The 17,502-nt window shown below is 43.8% G+C and overlaps 1 protein-coding gene across 2 annotated transcripts in view; it reads right to left on the bottom strand.

The window, feature by feature from the left end:
- The window catches only part of bmp5 (bone morphogenetic protein 5), a 584,277-nt gene that overhangs the window by 11,335 nt on the left and 555,440 nt on the right, over positions 1–17,502 (bottom strand). Inside the window, exons 4-5 of one of the 2 annotated variants that reach the window (XM_068021236.1) lie at positions 12,567–12,764; positions 12,080–12,148 (exon numbers count right to left, since the gene is read on the bottom strand). In XM_068021236.1, coding sequence (XP_067877337.1) covers positions 12,135–12,148; positions 12,567–12,764 — 212 coding nt within the window. In that variant the 3' untranslated portion in view covers positions 12,080–12,134. Of the gene's footprint in view, positions 1–12,079; positions 12,149–12,566; positions 12,765–17,502 lie in introns of those variants that run through there. The other variant, XM_068021227.1, reaches the window with a different exon arrangement.

Below are 17,502 nucleotides of genomic sequence, written 5' to 3'. Positions count from 1 at the left end.
GATGGTGTGCCAATCAAGCAGGCTGCTTTGTCCTGGATGGTGTCAAGATTCTTGAGTGTTGTTGGAGCTGCACGCATCCAGGCAAGTGGAGAGTATTCCATCACACTCCTGACTTGTGCCTTTTAGATGGTGGACAGGCTTTGGGGAGTCAGGAGGTGAGCTACCACCGCAGGATTCCTAGCCTCTGACCTGCTCTTGTAGCCACGGTATTTATATGGCTACTCCAGTTCATTTTCTGGTCAATGGTAGCCCCTAGGATGTTGATAGTGGGGGATTCAGTGACGGTAATGCCATTGAATGTCAAGGGGAGATGGTTAGATTCTCTCTTGTTGGAGATGATCACAGCCTGGCACTTGTGTGACGCAAATGTTACTTGCCACTTATCAGCCCAAGCCTGGATATTGTCCAGGGTATGCTGCATTTCTGCACAGACTGCTTCAGTATTTGAGGAGTCGTGAATGGTGCTGAACATTGTGCAATCATCAGCGAACATCCCCACTTCTGATCTTATGATTGAAGGAAGGTCATTGATGAAGCAGCTGAAGATGGTTGGGCTTAGGACACTACCCTGAGGAACTCCTGCAGTGGTGTCCTGGAGCTCAGATGATTGAGCTCCAACAACCACAGCCATCTTCCTTTGTGCTAGGTATGACTCCAACCAGCAGAGTTTTTTGCCCTGATTCCCATTGACCTTAGTTTTGCTAGGGCTCCTTGATGCCATACTCGGTCAAATGCTGCCTTGATGTCAAGGACAGTTACTCTCACCTCACCTCTTGAGTTCAGCTTTGTCTTTTGCTTTGTCTTCAGCTTTGAATTTTGCACTGATGTGCTGGGCCCCCCATCATAAAGGATGGGAATGTTTGTGGAGCCTTCTCCTTCAGTTAGTTGTTGAATTGTCCAGCACCATTCAGGACTGCAGTACTTAGATTTGATCCATTGGTTGTGGGATCGCTTAGCTCTGTCTATTGCATGCTGCATCCGCTGGTTAGGATGCATGTCATTCTGTCTTGTAGCTTCACCAGGTTGGCACCTCAATTTTAGGTATACCTGGTTCTGCTCCTGGCATGCCCTCCTGCACTCTTCATTAATCCTCCAGCTTGATGGTCATGGCAGAGTGAGAGATATGCTGGGCCATGAGGTTACAGATTGTGGTTGAATACAATTCTGCTGCTGCTGTTGGCCCACAGTGCATCATGGAGGCCCAGTTTTCAGCTACTAGATCTTTTTTGAATCTATCCCATTTCGCACAGCGGTAGTGCCACACAACTCAATGGAGGCTATCCTCAGTGTGAAGACAGGACTTTGTCTCCACAAGGATTGTGTAGTGGACACTCCTACCAATACTGTCATGATAGGTGCACCTGCAACAGGTAGATTGGTGAGGACAAGGTCTAGTAGGTTTTTCTATCTTGTTGTTGGTTCTCTCACCACCTGCCACAAGCTCAGTCTGGCAGATATGTCCTTCAGCACTCGGCCAGTAGTGTTGGTACTGAGCCACTCTTGGGGATGGACGTTGAAGCCCCCCACCCAGAGTACATTCTGTGCCCTTGCTACCCTCAGTGCTTCTTCCAACTGATGTTCAAAATGGAGAAGCACTGATTCATCAGCCGTGGGGGGACTGTAGGTGGTAATCAGCAGGAGGTTTCTTTGCCCATGCTTGACCTGATGCTATGAGACTTCCATGGGGTACAGAGTCAATGTTGATGACTCCCAGGACAACTCCCTCCCAATTGTATATTACTGTGCTGCCACCTCTGGTGGGACTGTCCTGCCAGGGATGGTGATAGAGGAGTCTGGGCATTGTCTGTAAGGTCTGATTTCGTGTGCATGACTGTGTCAGGCTGTTGCTGGACTAGTCTATGGGACAGCTCTCCCAAGCCCCCAGATGTTAGTAAGGAGGACTTTGCAGGGTCGACAGGGCTGGGTTTGCCATTGTCGTTTCCAGTACCTAAGTCGATGCTGGGTGTTTCGTCCAGTTTTATTCCTTTTCAACTTTTGTGTAGCAGCTTTTTGTACAACTGAGTAGCTCCTCTTCAGAGGGCATTTAAGAATCAACCACATTGCTTTGGGTCTGGAGTCACATGTAGGCCAGACTGGGTAAGGATGGCAGATTTCCTTCCCTAAAAGCTTTTAGTACACCAGATGGGTTTTAACGACAATCTGGTAGTTGCATGGTCACATTACTGAGAGTAGCTTTTTATTCCAGATTTATTAATTAATTGAATTTAAATTCCACCAACTGCCATGGTAGGATTTGAACTTGTCTCTATTAGTCTGGGCCTCTGTCCAGTAACATTACCACGATACTACTTTTCCCCTCAGCGGATTTGAGAGGCAGGAAAAGAACAGTTGATCCATCAAGCCTGCCCTACACTCATAATGGCTTGGACGTCATAACCAGACACTTCCTAATCCACCCCACCAACTCTGTAACCTCTCCATAGCAAGGTGATCACCTCTCAGAACCCCTCAGCTAATTGAAACCAGTTTAGGACATCACATTATCCAAGTATAAAGATGCTTCTGTGTGATGCAATCTCAGTCTTAGTAAGAAACCAGACCATCCAACTCTGTATTCCAGAGGCTCACCACTCTCTGGGGAAAGAACTGCCTAACATCGAGTCTATTCCCACTCTTACATCGTTTAAACTCATGTCTCCTGGTCTTCCTCAATCTGTTAAACAGGAATTATCTATCAATGGGGACATTATCCAGCCCTTTAATTATTTAATAGACTCTATTGGGCTGTCTTTAAGTTTATGCTGCTCTAAAAAAAAATGCACAAGGTTCTTGAACCATTCTGGTAGCTAAGGTCTTTTAAACTAGGACACATTCTTGTAGCTCTCCCTCGCATCTTTTCCAAAACCACCATATCATCAACCACGTGGGCTGATCAATACTGGGCACAGTCCTCCAGATGTGGTCTGAACAGTGACCTGTATTGTAATAATATGGTGTACTTTGATATATACTGAATGGTTCTATTGATACAACCCAATACCCAATACCATGTCTCCTCTTTAAAGACGTCTGCAAACGCGACACGAAGTCCTGTGACATTGATCACAAGTCATGGGAGTCAGTTGCCAGCAATCGCCAGAGCTGACGGGCAGCCATAAAGGCGGGGCTAAAGTGTGGCGAGTCGAAGAGACTGAGCAGTTGGCAGGAAAAAAGACAGAAGCGCAAGGGGAGAGCCAACTGTGTAACAGCCCCGACAACCAATTTTATCTGCAGCACCTGTGGAAGAGTCTGTCACTCTAGTATTGGCCTTTATAGCCACTCCAGGCACTGCTCCACAAACCACTAACCACCTGCAGGCGCTTACCCATCGTCTCCCGAGACAAGAAGGCCAAAAAAGAATACCCTGTTAGCTTTCACTACAGTTTCTCTACATTGGTCATGAACCTTCAGCGATCCATGCACAATAACAACTCGATTATTTTCTCTTGAATCTCTTTCAGTATTCTTCCTTGCTAATGACAAGTATATTCTGTGTTGGCCCTATCAACATGCGTAGCGGTATATTTAGCTAAGTGAAATGCCATTTGTCATTGTGTGGCCCACTCCCCTGAATCTTTTTTGCATTTGATTGCATTCCTCTAATGTCTTAACTCTTGCACAGATTTTGGTGGCATCTGCAAACTTACTGACCATACTGTCAACACCATTGTCCAGGTTACTAAAGTCCAAGCCCTGGTGGATACTATTGGTAATATTGGTAAGATGCCTCCAGGCTAGACCATATCCATTAACTGCAACATTTTAGCTGCAAGATTGGAACCAAGTCCGACTGATACCACGTGGTTCTATCCTGTGAAGTAACCTAGTGTGAAGTACTTTATCAAAGGCTTTCTGAAAATCCAGGTAGACAATGTCGACCAGATTTCACGACACAAGTGACTTCCTCAAAAAACTATCAAATTTGTACGGCTCAACCTATGTTGCCAGAAATTATGTTGTGTATTTCTAATGGCCCCTTCTGTTTTCCAATGATCAAAAAAGGCATTTCTTTTGATCCCTTCCAGCATCTTCCCAAAAATAGATGGCAGGCTGATAGACTTGGAGTACCCTGGCTCTGATAATTTCGCCTGGCTTTGAAAAAGGAACTAAATATGCCAGTTTTCAGTCTATAGGAATTATCTGTTGAACTACTGAAGTTCACAGAGCACCTACCGCATCTCTTTAATCACCCCCAGATGGATATTATCCTGGAGCCCTATCAAGTTTGAGCTTTCCTAATCTATCCAATTTTATTTTATTGCAATATTGATATTCAATACAGTAGAAGAGGTTTACCAATTCTTCATAGTTGGAGGCCTGCTGTGTAGTCTCCCTTGTTTTGGGATACTTTGTGGATTACAGTTTTAAAAAAAATGGGAAGCTGGCAATGGCTGATCACTAAAGGAAAGGAAAAGGTAATGCAATCAAATTGCACTGAAAATTTTGTGAAATTGGTTTCAATCAGCATGTTGGGGTTCTCCCAGCTGAAAATTTATTGATTAAAAGTAATATTTATAAGAAAAGAAATCCATAAGACATGAATATTTCTGTTTAAAATGCTTATTCTTATGTAGAAGAGCAGATTTTAACACCCATTGGAAAGCTGGCAGAAGCAGATGGCATTCTCACTCGAGGGTTTGAATGGGAGGCCCAGCAGATTTTAACTGCCAGGCCCCTTCTGCATGTCACGCGTTAGCCGCTTGCCCTTCTTGGGGCCAAACCCAGCAGCTGGCTTGTTTTTTTAATTGATTCATGGGATGTGGGTGTCGCTGGCCAGGCCAGCATTTATTGCCCATCCCTAATTGCCCTTGAGAAGGTGGGGGTGAGCTGCCTTCTTGAAACGCTGCAGTCCATGTGGAGTAGGTACACCCACAGTGCTGTTAGGAAGGGAGTTCCAGGATTTTGACCCAGTGACGGAACAGTGATGTAGTTCCAAGTCAGAATGGTGTGTGACTTGGAGGGGAACTTGCAGATGGTGGGGTTCCCATGTGTCTGCTGTCCTTGTCCTTCTAGGTGGTAGAGGTCGGGGGTTTGGAAGGTGCTGTCTAAGCAGCCTTGGTGCATTGCTGCAGTTGCATCTTGTAGATGGTGCACACTGCTGCCACTGTGCGTCGGTGGTGAAGGGAGTGAATGTTTCTGGATGGGGTGCCAATCAAGCGGGCTGCTTTGTCCTGGATGGTGTCGAGGTTCTTGAGTATTGTTGGAGCTGCACCCATCCAGGCAAGTGGAGAGTATTCCATCACATGCCTGACTTGGCCAGTAGGTGGGTAATGAAGATCAGGTGGTGCAGATGCCACCTGCTGACATCAACAGATCTCTGCTGGCAGCGAGGTACATTGGGAGCTGCGGTGCCCCAAGAGTCTTGAGGCATTGTTGGGGGGCCCAAAGCAGCAGAAGTCCAGACTTTCCTTTGTTACCTCTCGACTATTCCAATGTTCTCCTGGCTGACCTCCCACCTTGCATCCTCACTAAACTTGAGTTTATCCAAACCTCTGCTGCTGCCTACATCCTAACTTTCACCCATCACCTGTGCTTGCTGACCTACATTGTCTCCTGGTATGACGACGCCTTGATTTTAAAATTCTTACTTGTTGTTTCCAAATCCCTCCATAGCCTCACCCCTCACTATCTCTGTAACCTTCTACAGCCCCGCAACCCTCCGAGATATCTGTGCTCCTCCAATTCTGAACTCTTCCACATTCCCAGTTTTCTTTGCTACGCTATCAGTGCCTGTGCCTTCAGCTGCTGAGGCCCTAAGCTCTGGAATTCCCTCACCAAACCTCTCTGCCTCTTTCCTCCTTTAAGACACTCATTAAAACCTACCTCCTTGGCCAAGTTTTTGGCCAGCTCTTCTAATATCTAATTATGTGGCTCAGTGACAAAAATGTGTTTGATAATCACTGCTGTGAAACATCTTGGAATGTCTTACTACATTAAAGATGCTATATAAATGCAAGTCAGTGTTGTTTTTCCTCCTGCTCCTCCTGACCCCACTAAGAAAAGCTTTTTCACCTATCTTCAGTGGCCTCACTGGCTTCATGACTTTACTCGGCAGAGCAGCCAAATGAAGCCAGCCCAGGATACGGTAGCATAGTAGTTATGTTACTGGGATAGTAATCCAGAGATATGAGTTCAAATCTTACCATGGAGGCTGGAGAATTTAAGTTCAATTAATTAAATAAATCTGGAATCAAAAGCTAGTGACTGAAGCTACTGGATTATTGTAGAAAACCCATCTGGTTCACTAATGTTCTTTTAGAGGAGGAAATCTCCTGCCTTTACCTGGTCTGGCCTGCATGGGACTCCAGGTAATGTGGTTGACTCTTAACTGCCCTCTGAAATGGTCTAGCAAGCCACTCTGGTTATATTTCAGGGGCAATTAGGAATGGGCAATAAATGCTGACCTTGCCAGCAATGACTACATGTTAATATAGAAACATAGAAAATAGGAGCAGGAGAAGGCCATTCGGCCCTTCGAGCCAGCTCTGTCATTCAGTATGATCGTGGCTGATCATCCAACTCAGTAACCTGTTCCGGCTTTCGCCCCATACCCTTTGATCCCTTTAGACCCAAGCGCTATATCTAACTCCTTGAAAACATACAATGTTTTGGCCTCAACTGCTTTCTGTGGTAGCGAATTCCACAGGCTCACCACTCTCTGGGTGAAGAAATTTCTCCTCATCTTAGTCCTGAAAGGTTTACCCCATATCCTTAGACTATGATCCCTGGTTCTGGACTCTCCCACCATTGGGAACATCCTTCCTGCATCGACCCTGTCAAGTCCTGTTAGAATTTTATAGGTATCTATGAGATCCCCCCTCACTCTTGAACTCCTGCGAATATAATCCTAACCGACTTAATCTCACTTCATACGTCTGTCCCACCATCCCAGGAATCAGTCTGGTAAACCTTCGCTGCACTCCCTCTATAGCAAGAACATCCTTCCTCAGATAAGGAGACCAAAACTGCACACAATATTCCAGGTGTGGCCTCACCAAGGCCCTGTATAATTGCAGCAAGACATCCCTGCTTCTGTACTTGAATCCTCTCGCTATGAAGGCCAACATACCATTTGTCTTTTTTACCGTCTGTTGCACCTGCATGCTTACCTTCAGCGACTGGTGTACAAGAACACCCAGGTCTCGCTGCATATTCCCCTCTCTCAGTTTATAGCCGTTCAGATAATAATCTGCCTTCCTGTTTTTGCTACCAATGTGGATAACCTCACATTTATCCACATTTTACTGCATCTGCCATGCATTAGCCCACTCACTCAACTTGTCCAAATCACCCTGAAGCCTCTCTGCATCCTCCTCACAACTCCCACTCCCACCCAGTTTTGTGTCATCTGCAAATTTGGAGATATTACATTTAGTTCCCTCATCTAAATCATTAATGTATATTGTGAATAGCTGAGGTCCTAGCACCGATCCCTGCGGTACCCCACTAATCACTGTCTGCCATTCTGAAAAAGACCCATTTATCCCTACTCTTTGTTTCCTGTCGGCTAACCAATTTTCTATCCATCGCAATACACTACCTCCAATCCCATGCGCTTTAATTTTACATGCATGCTAATCTCTTATGTGGGACTTTGTCGAAAGCCTTCTGAAAGTCCAAATAAACCACATCCACTGGCTCCCCCTCATCAAGTCTTGTAGTTACATCTTCAAAGAATTCTAGTCGATTTGTCAAGCATGATTTCCCTTTCATAAATCCATGCTGACTCTGCCCGATTCCACCACTGTTCTCCAAGTGCTCTGCTATAAAATCTTTGATAATGGACTCTAGAATTTTCCCCACCATCGACGTCAGGCTGACTGGTCTATAATTCCCTGCTTTCTCTCTGCCTCCCTTTTTAAATATTGGGGTTACTTTAGCCACCCTCCAATCTGTAGGAACTGTTCCAGGGTCTATAGAAGATGACCACCAATGTATCCACTATTTCTAGGGTCACTTCCTTAAGTACTCTGGGATGCATACCATCAGGCCCTGGGGATTTATCGGCCTTCAATCCCATCAATTTCCCCAACACCATTTCTCTACTAATACTGATTTCTCTCAGTTCCTCTCTCTCACTAAGCCCTGTGTTCCCCAACATTTCTGGTATGATATTTGTGTCCTCCTTTGTGAAGACAGAACCAAAGTATGCATTTAGTTGGTCAGCCATTTCTTTATTCCCATAATAAATTCGCCTGTTTCTGACTGTAAGGGACCTACGTTTGTCTTCACCAATCTTTTTCTCTTCACATATCTATAGAAGCTTTACAGTCAGTTTTTATGTTCTCTGCAAGCTTCTCTCGTACTCTATTTTCCCCTTCTTAATCAATTCCTTGGTCCTCTTTTGCTGAATTCTAAACTGCTCCCAATCCTCAGGTCTGTTGTTTTCCCTGGCAAATTTATATGCATCTTCCTTGGATCTAAAGCTATCTCTAATAGCATTATGAGGGATGGGTAGACGACAGGATTGACACCCCCCGCCTACCACTCGATTTTATGGGCAACAAACACCGCCCATCAACCCTCCCCCCCACCGCCCCCCACCCCCGCAGCCTCCTGTCCGCTCCCGGGGGAGGGGGGTGGGGCTTAACATTTTGGCCATAGCTAGCTTGGAACAAGAGGTTTGGGAAGGAAGTTCAAAGATACATACATCTGGAGCATTTTTATAAATAGCACGCATCTTCAACATTGAATACATCACATTGTACAGGGATAGGGGAGGTCACCTGGAACTTCTGGCCTGTCTCCTCCACACCACTAAAGGTGCATCTTTGGTGCCTGCCCGGAAGGGAAGGTCAGACATTCCCATGTGAGAATCTCTATCTCAGCCCAAACCCCTTTATTCTTCTTCTTTGGCCTCTTTGTCTTGATAGACAATTCGGTAAGCACCTGGAGGTGGTCAGTGGTTTGTGAAGCAGTGCCTGGAGTGGCTATAAAGGCCAATTCTAGACTGACAGACTCTTCCACAGGTGCTGCAGATAAAATTGGTTGCAGGGCTGTTACACAGTTAGCTCTCTCCTTGCACTTCTATCTTTTTTCCTGCCAACTGTTAAGTCTCTTTGACTCGCCACTCTTTAGCCCCGCCTTTATGGCTGTCCGCCAGCTCTGGCGATCACTGGCAACTGACTCCCACGACTTGTGGTCAATGTCACAGGACTTCATGTCATGTTTGCAGACATCTTTAAAGCAGAGACATGGACGGCCGGTGGGTCTGATACCAGTGACGAGCTCACTGTACAATGTGTCCTTGGCGATCCTGCCATCTTCCATACGGCTCACATGGCCAAGCCATCTCAAGCGCCGCTGGCTCAGTAGGGTGTATATGCTGGGGATTTTGGCCACCTCGAGGACTTCTGTGTTGGAGATACGGTCCTGCCACCTGATGCCAAGTATTCTCCGGAGGCAGCGAAGATGGAATGAATTGAGACGTCGCTCTTGGCAGACATATGTTGTTCAGGCCTTGCTGCCGTAGAGCAAGGTACTGAGGACACAGGCTTGATACACTCGGACTTTTGTGTTCCGTGTCAGTGCGCCATTTTCCCACACTCTCTTGGCCAGTCTGGACATAGCAGCGGATGCCTTTCCCATGTGCTTGTCGATTTCTGCATCGAGAGAAAGGTTACTAGTGATAGTTGAGCCAAGATAGGCGAACTCTTGAACCACTTCCAGAGCGTGGTCACCTATGTTGATGGATGGAGCGTTTCTGACATCCTGTCCCATGATGTTAGTTTTCTTGAGGCTGATGGTTAGGCCAAATTCGTTGCAGGCAGCCGCAATCCTGTCGAAGAGTCTCTGTAGACACTCGTCTGTGTGGGATGTTAATGCAGCATCATCAGGAAAGAGGAGTTCCCTGATGAGGATTTTCCGTACTTTGGTCTTCACTCTTAGTCGGGCAAGGTTTAACAACCTGCCATCTGATCTTGTGTGGAGGAAAATTCCTTCCTCTGAAGACCTGAATGCATGTGAGAGCAGCAGGGAGAAGCAGATCCCAAACAGTGTATGTGCGAGAACACAGCCCTGTTTCACGCCACTCAGGATAGGAAAGGGGTCCGATGAGGCACCGCTATGCTGAATTGTGCCTTTCATATTGTCATGGAATGAGGTGATGATACTTAGTAGCTTTGGTGGACATCCGATCTTTGCTCGTAGTCTGAAGAGTCCACGTCTGCTGATGAGGTCAAAGGCTTTGGTGAGATCTATGAAAGCAATGTAGAGGGGCATCTGTTGTTCACGGCATTTCTCCTGTAGCTGGTGCAGAGAGAACAGCATGTCAATGGTGTATTTCTCTGCTCGAAAGCCACACTGTGCCTCAGGGTAGACATGCTCAGGCAGCTTGAAAATAATAGGAAATTGCTTCAATCCTCAGGCCCGACAAACGCTGGCTTGTACACAAGAGGCTCAGTGTAACAATTCCCGGCTCTTGCACGAGGCAAAGGCCAAGAAAACTCTCAGTTTGAGATACCTCTCCTCTGGCTGCCAGATACCGGTCTTCTTGTTGGGTGGGTGGAAGTTTTACCCTATGGAAGCTGGTAGTTCGGAAGGCCAAGGTGTCGAGTATCTGCATCCTGGCCTAATTTCTGGCCATTCCATCATACTCCCACCTAATCTAAGACAGGAGTGCACCAGAAGGGCCAGAAATCTTTGGCTCTTTGTATCTGAGAGACCTGTTTCAGCATCAGTAAAATGAATGGGGAACCTAAAATCCACCCCTCCCTAGAGGAAAAAAAAATCAGGGTTACACATAAATTAAATCTTTCTTTTCAACAAACTCTTTCTTCTTGTTCCCCAATTTTTTCTCTTGATAGTCATGACCTCTTAATGCAGAGTGGTTCTGCTTGCACCATTTGAACAGTAGTGTCTTGCCCAATTCGTCATGTGTTGGTAAACTATTTAACTGTGGAAGGCATCGCAGCTGAACCTGATCCATTCTGCAACCAACATCGACTCACATCTTTGGTCGAGTTCCACTACAATTGCACAGATCAGAAACTGAATCCTAAGCCATAAGGGGAAAGCACAAAAATATTTCTCAATGTATTGCAATCGAATTGAATTCTCATTTGTACGTTTGGAAGAGATACCTTGCGATGTTGACAGATGGTTGCCAGTTTTATGCAGGTGAATTGCTTTCACTGCACAATGTGACAGGACACCTGGCAATTACACCACACCACTGAAGTCTCACCCTGGCCTTGAAATATAGGGTACATATTGGAGTGGTTCTTTTAAATGTGGTTTTAATTATCACAATTAAATATGACATTTTTGTCATACTGTTTCAATTGAGCTTTAAGTACAGTATTTAAGGTATTCAAAATCAGTTTTACACGATGTCAAACATAATCACACTCATTATCTCGAAACAGATGTCATTACCATTTAGGGAAGGAGAAAGGAAAACAAAATGGAACATTGACTATTGCGTGTGCTGTACGGAGAATTATGCTCAGCACTGAATCTCCTTGACAACTTTCAAAACTTCAATGTTGCAGCTGCCTAACTAGGTTTTTGAACCCTGAATTACATAAACAGCAAAATCTAGGGGGTTTTTTTTCTTTCATTTTTTCTGTGCTTTTTTAGCTGCAATGAACACAGTTATTATGTTTTTAGCACTGAAAGGATTCAGGATTAGTGAATAAATTTCAATATTGCATTAATTATATCTGAGGCAATTATTTTTGCCTCTAAAAGATAATCCTTAAATGGGAAATGTATCTATTTTGTAAAACGATATTAGAGAACAGACAAGAGCTTGGTTCTCGATGCCAGCAGGATTCAATTCATCATTTTAAACAAAGTGATCAGATAACCAGCTGTGCCCTAAGGGCTTGGTAGCAGAAAATACCAGCAAACCAGACCACAAACATATACTCACACAGGCAGGAAGTAAGAACGCGCTCTTGTTGTCATCTAGCTCTTTAATTATGTTTTTCAAACCCTCTGGTAAAAGACTACTGATTAAAACCCATTTTTTTTGAACATAAATGAGTGACAGCATGGTCACATCATGGTTTTAATATAATAGACAGGAATTGGAATATCCACATTGAACACTGAGAAATTAAGGATGACAGCACCATCATAGGAAAAAGGTTCTGGAAGATCAAAGCTTTCCACATGACTTCTGCATCACACTAGACATAACATCCTGTAATAAGTAATAGGGAACTGCTTTAATTGGAGATGAAATAGGTCATAAGTTACAGAAAGGCGGCTGAGGCAGCTTTAAGGAAGATAGATGAACATTTCTTCATCAAAGTCTTATTAACACTTCCTTTAAATTTCCATGAAAGAGCAACAATGAGTATGAAATGATTGAAACAAATAGAAAAGTAGGAGACATGTGTATACAGAAATATAAGGTAGTTTTGTGTCGCCATCCCAGTTTACTTTAATCAGGTCATTTAGAAAGACCATGTGAAGACTTTTAAAAGACATGGGCAGAATTTTCTGTGTGGGATATATGTAGCCAATTGTAAAGACATTCAGAAGGAACACGCTGCCAACATGTAACACACAGAGGAAATTTTCCCCTTCATTTAAGGTGCAGGGTTATGTTTTCATACCTCCAGGGCTGGATAATCTTGAAGAATCTTGAGAGCTACTGGATTTGTTTCGGTTTTGGTTTTTCCGTTTATTACTGGCAGCCCTCACAGAACGTAGCAGCACTTCACTGGCTTTGAAAAAGGCCACCATAAAGGGCTGCTTGGATTGTGGTCCGTGTCTTCCTATTAGGCCAGCTGATCTAATATTAATGGTGCGACCTAAAATAAATTCAAAGTTAATGTTACAGTATTCACAAATCTTCAACATAACCTTGACTGCAAACATTTTTAAAGGGTCTTCTTCTACCTGGAAATTGGTGAATAAGTCAAATGAATAAACTTCACAGCTCTATTTTTCCACTTAGCCTGTCATTATATTGCCATTTTCATTTCAATGTCAAGCAGTCTGGATGTGTGCGGGTACAAAATCAGTAGTATAACATGCGAGTCAGTGATCTGACTCCCAACCACATTAAAGCAATGAAGTGTGACACCACCTCCAGCAGCTATTCTCCTATTGCTTGGGCGTCTCACCAGATGCAGTTGTTTCACTTCAGTATTAAAAGCAGGTTTACAAGCTGCTTGATGTTGGATGTTTTTGATGTCAGCAGAGAGCTGTCATCCAGGCCGCTTTCTCCTAAGGCTCAAATCTCAGCGGCCAACAAGCTGAGCTTTGTACATCCCTTGCTTCCATGAATGCACAGAGCACCATTGTCAGTGAGCAGAATGCAACCTGTTCCTGGGGTCTGGCAGCTGGATATGACATTTTTATAGGTACAGGTCTCCAAACTCTGCCACTAGTCAGTTACAAATCACTCAGCATGCGGAGTGCAATTGCAGCCGGTTAGAATAGTCTGAAGATGAAAAGATATATAAAATTTACCCGAGGTTCGCTGGGTTAGATTTCTTCACCATTGAGTTTGCTTCAGCAACTAGGGGAATTGCAGGTTTGTCATTTTAGTTTTTCTCCAGGTAGCTGTGGTTTACTGATATTATTTTACTGACAAGTGTACGAGTTCCATCTATAGATATTTATTCTGGCTGAGTAAACAGTTTATTTTGTAAAATGTAAGACACTCTCAATGAAAAATGAGGACCTGTCATAAGAAACTGTACAGCTGCTCACACCAACTGCTTTCCAAGCTAGAATCAGGGGGCTGTATCTTTGAACTTGTGGGTATTTGAAGTAGGCTTCCAAACTTTACCCACCCTTTATTCCCCTCTTTGTTGTTGGCATTGCATGATCAAGCAATTTACTTTATGACACAAATAATTTCCTGTATTGCAATTTCCACCATACAGCTTTGTAATATGGAACATTTTTGAACAACGGGTAGGAAAAGCATCTGTCTCCCAAATGTGCAATCAGATTAATCTTTTTTTGACTTATTGAAAGAACTTAAACAAATAATCTGTTAAGGTACTTTTAAAGGGAAAGCCTAAAGTGGCTAAGAGCCAAAGTCTGTATTTTGCAAGAAAACGTTTGGTCCTGGCACACATGAATGGAGCAGTTTTATTTGTGGTTTCAGCCATTTCCATTCTATTTCCACGGTAACAAATGTATTAATTCAGATCGAACTTCCTCTCTCTGGCAGCCTGTTTGCTGTAAAAGAGAAATTACAAATTCCAGCCAAATACCATACCTTGAAATGGCCCACTTCAATACATAAACACTTTTACAACATGTTTATTCAGGTGTTTTACTTTAAATTAGTTTAAGATGTTCCCAATGAAAAGAAGCACAGCTAAGGCAAAAAAGAAATGAACACTTTAATGAATATATGCAGCTGCATCATTCTCATCCACACCAAACTACTGTTAAAAAAAAATTCAAATTGCACAACAAAATGTCTTTGCAAGTTACAGCCGACACTTTGTAATGCTTTGTAATTAGATGTTTTAGCTAGTTTGAAGTATGGACTCTGAAAAATAAATTAGATTACTTTCATTTAATTCTACTTGATCCAAGATCAACGAATGACCTAATGCACATTTAAAAGAAAAATTAGACTTTTTTTGTCTGTTATAAAGGTCTATTTGTTGGACTCAGTCAGAGTTTAATCTTTCGTAGAACATGAATCCATAACCATTCATGAAAATGGTTCAAGATTGTTGGCAATTTTAGATCTTTGTTCACAAGAACAATTGAAAAAATACCCCCTTTTGTTTTTAAGGATTTTTCTTTACTTGCCTATTTTCTCCCCTCCCCTTCTTAGCACATCCTTGTTCCATGGACACTGACCACTTTTTGCTTCTTGATCGAGTTGCCATCACTCTGACTCTTAATAGTGAATGTTGACAAGTAATTTGAACTATAGGACACCAGCAGTGACCACGCTCATGACTTCAACCAATGTCCACACATATTCTATGCAGGGAATTGTTGGCTAGCAATCAAGAGATTTTATATTCCTCAAGCCAGGAGGAACTGCAGCCAGCAATAAGGCTCCTACTGCAGCCTTGGCTGAAATGAGGTGATTAAACTTCAACCAAGATCTGAAATCTTCCTGGTCTGCTACTGATCTGACACTGACGCTGCCATTGGTACAAGGTAGATGAGATCAGGATCAGAAGGCAGCTGTCAGTTTTCTCTACCCTAGGGTGAGTTGTTCCATCCGCCAAGCAGTGTTGGCAATCTTATAGTGGAGCTGTGGTTTTTGAGGTCAAGTGTCAACCTCTGCTGTGATTTGAACCCTGGACTAAAGGATAAAAGGTCAACCTGCCACATGTTTTGGGACTGTGTTGCCAATCTTTAAATATCTAATTTTTGAAAGGATCAGAATTTTTAAGTTTGACGTAAGGCATTCAGCTCAAAATCATGGTGTAAACTCTGACTTTTAAAAAGTACTTGATGCGCTCTGGAACTCTGTCACATTGTTTACCCTGATAAAGTTTTTACCCTGACCATTAAAGTAGACTTATAGCCAAAGATAAAGCGAGGCAATTTACATGCCATATTTTGAAATATTAGCAAGAAAATATACATTTATTTTCATAGCCATTGTGTAACCTCACATTTTTGGTGGAATTTATTCTCTCCCCCATGACGGGTTTGGAAGCAGGGAGAGCATAAAATCGGTTGGGATGGTAGTTGGTGGGGGGGTGGTGTCAAATATTGTGGGGTCTGCTTGCATTAAATGTAAATGTAAATTTACATTTCTAATATTTGCCAGTTCTGATGAAGAGTCACTGACCTGAAACGTTAACTCTGCTTCTCTCTCCACAGATACTGCCAGACCTGTTGAGTATTTCCAGCATTTCTTGTTTTTATTTCAGATTTCCAGCATTTGAAGTATTTTGTTTTTATCCTTCTGATCAGAGTCTACTTTAGTTTTTTTTATTCATTTGAGGATGTGGGCATGGCCGGCTCGGCCAGTATTTATTGCCCATCCCTAATTGCCCTTGAGAAGGTGGTGGTGAGCTGTCTTCTTGAACTGCTGCAGTCCTTGGGGTATAGGTACACCAACAGTGCTGTTACAAAGAGAAATTCCAGGATTTTGACCCAGTGACAGTGAAGGAATGGTGATATAATTCTAAGTGTGTCCCTGGTGTGTGGCTTGGAGGGGAACTTGCAGGTGGTGGTGTTCCCTTGCATCTGCTGCCATTGTACTTCTAGGTGGTAGAGGGCATGGGTTTGCTGTCAAAGGAGCCTGAAGTTGCATCTTGTATATGGTACACTCTGCTGCCACTGTGTGTTGCTTTTGGAGGAAGTGAATGTTGAAGGTGATGGATGGGATGCTAATCAAGCGGGCCGCTTTGTCCTGAATGGTGTTGAGCTGCTTGAGTGTTGTAGGAACTGCATTCATCCAGGCAAGTGGAGAGTATTGCATCACACTCCTGACTTATGCCTTGTAGATGGTGAATAGGCTTTGGGGAGTCAGGAGGTGAGTTACTCGCTGCAGAATTCCCAGACTCTGAGCTGCTCTTGTAGCCACAGCACTTATGTGGCTGGTCCAGTTCAGTTTCTGGTCAATGGTGACCCCCAGGATGTTGATGGTGGGGGATTCAGCCAGTGAATGTCAAAGTTAGATTCTCTATTGTTTGAGATGGTCAATGCTTGGCATTTGTGTGGTGAGAATGTTGCTTGCTATTTATCAGCCCAAGCCTGGATGTTGTCCAGGTCTTGCTACATATGGATATGAGCGGCTTCAGTATCTGAGGAATCGTGAATGGTGCTGAACATTGTGGAATCTACTGTGAACATCCCCACTTCTAACCTTATGATGGAGGGAAGGCCATTGAAGCAGCTAAAGAAGGTTGGGCCTAGGACACAACCCCAGGGAACTCCTACAATGATGTCCTGGAACTTCTAAATGAGTACTTTGCATCGGTATTCACCGAGGAGAGGGACATGACGGATGTTGAGGTTAGGGACAGATGTTTGATTACTCTAGGTCTTACTAGATTAATTGATTACTCTTACTAAGGAGGGAGGAAGTGTTGGGTATTCTAAAAGGCATTAAGGTGGACAAGTCCCCAGGTCCAGATGGGATCTATCCCAGGTTACTGAGGGAAGCGAGAGAGGAAATAGCTGGGGCCTTAAAGATATCTTTGCAGCATCCTTAAACACGGGTGAGGTCCCGGAGGACTGGAGAATTGCTAATGTTGTCCCCTTGTTTAAGAAGGGTAGCAGGGAAAATCCAGGTAATTATAGACCGGTGAGCCTGACGCCAGTGGTAGGGAAGCTGCTGGAGAAGATACTGAGGGATAGGATCTATTCCCATTTGGAAGAAAATGGGCTTATCAGTGATAAGCAACATGGTTTTGTGCAGGGAAGGTCATGTCTTACCAACTTAATAGAATTCTTTGAGGAAGTGACAAAGTTGATTGATGAGGGAAGGGCTGTAGATGTCATATACATGGACTTCAGTAAGGCGTTTGATAAGGTTCCCCATGGTAGGCTGATGGAGAAAGTGAAGTCGCATGGGGTCCAGGGTGTACTAGCTAGATGGATAAA

Source organism: Heterodontus francisci, chromosome 3 (assembly GCF_036365525.1).
Source record: "Heterodontus francisci isolate sHetFra1 chromosome 3, sHetFra1.hap1, whole genome shotgun sequence".
Lineage (NCBI taxonomy): Eukaryota > Metazoa > Chordata > Chondrichthyes > Heterodontiformes > Heterodontidae > Heterodontus > Heterodontus francisci.
This window is presented reverse-complemented; position numbering and strand designations above follow the sequence as displayed.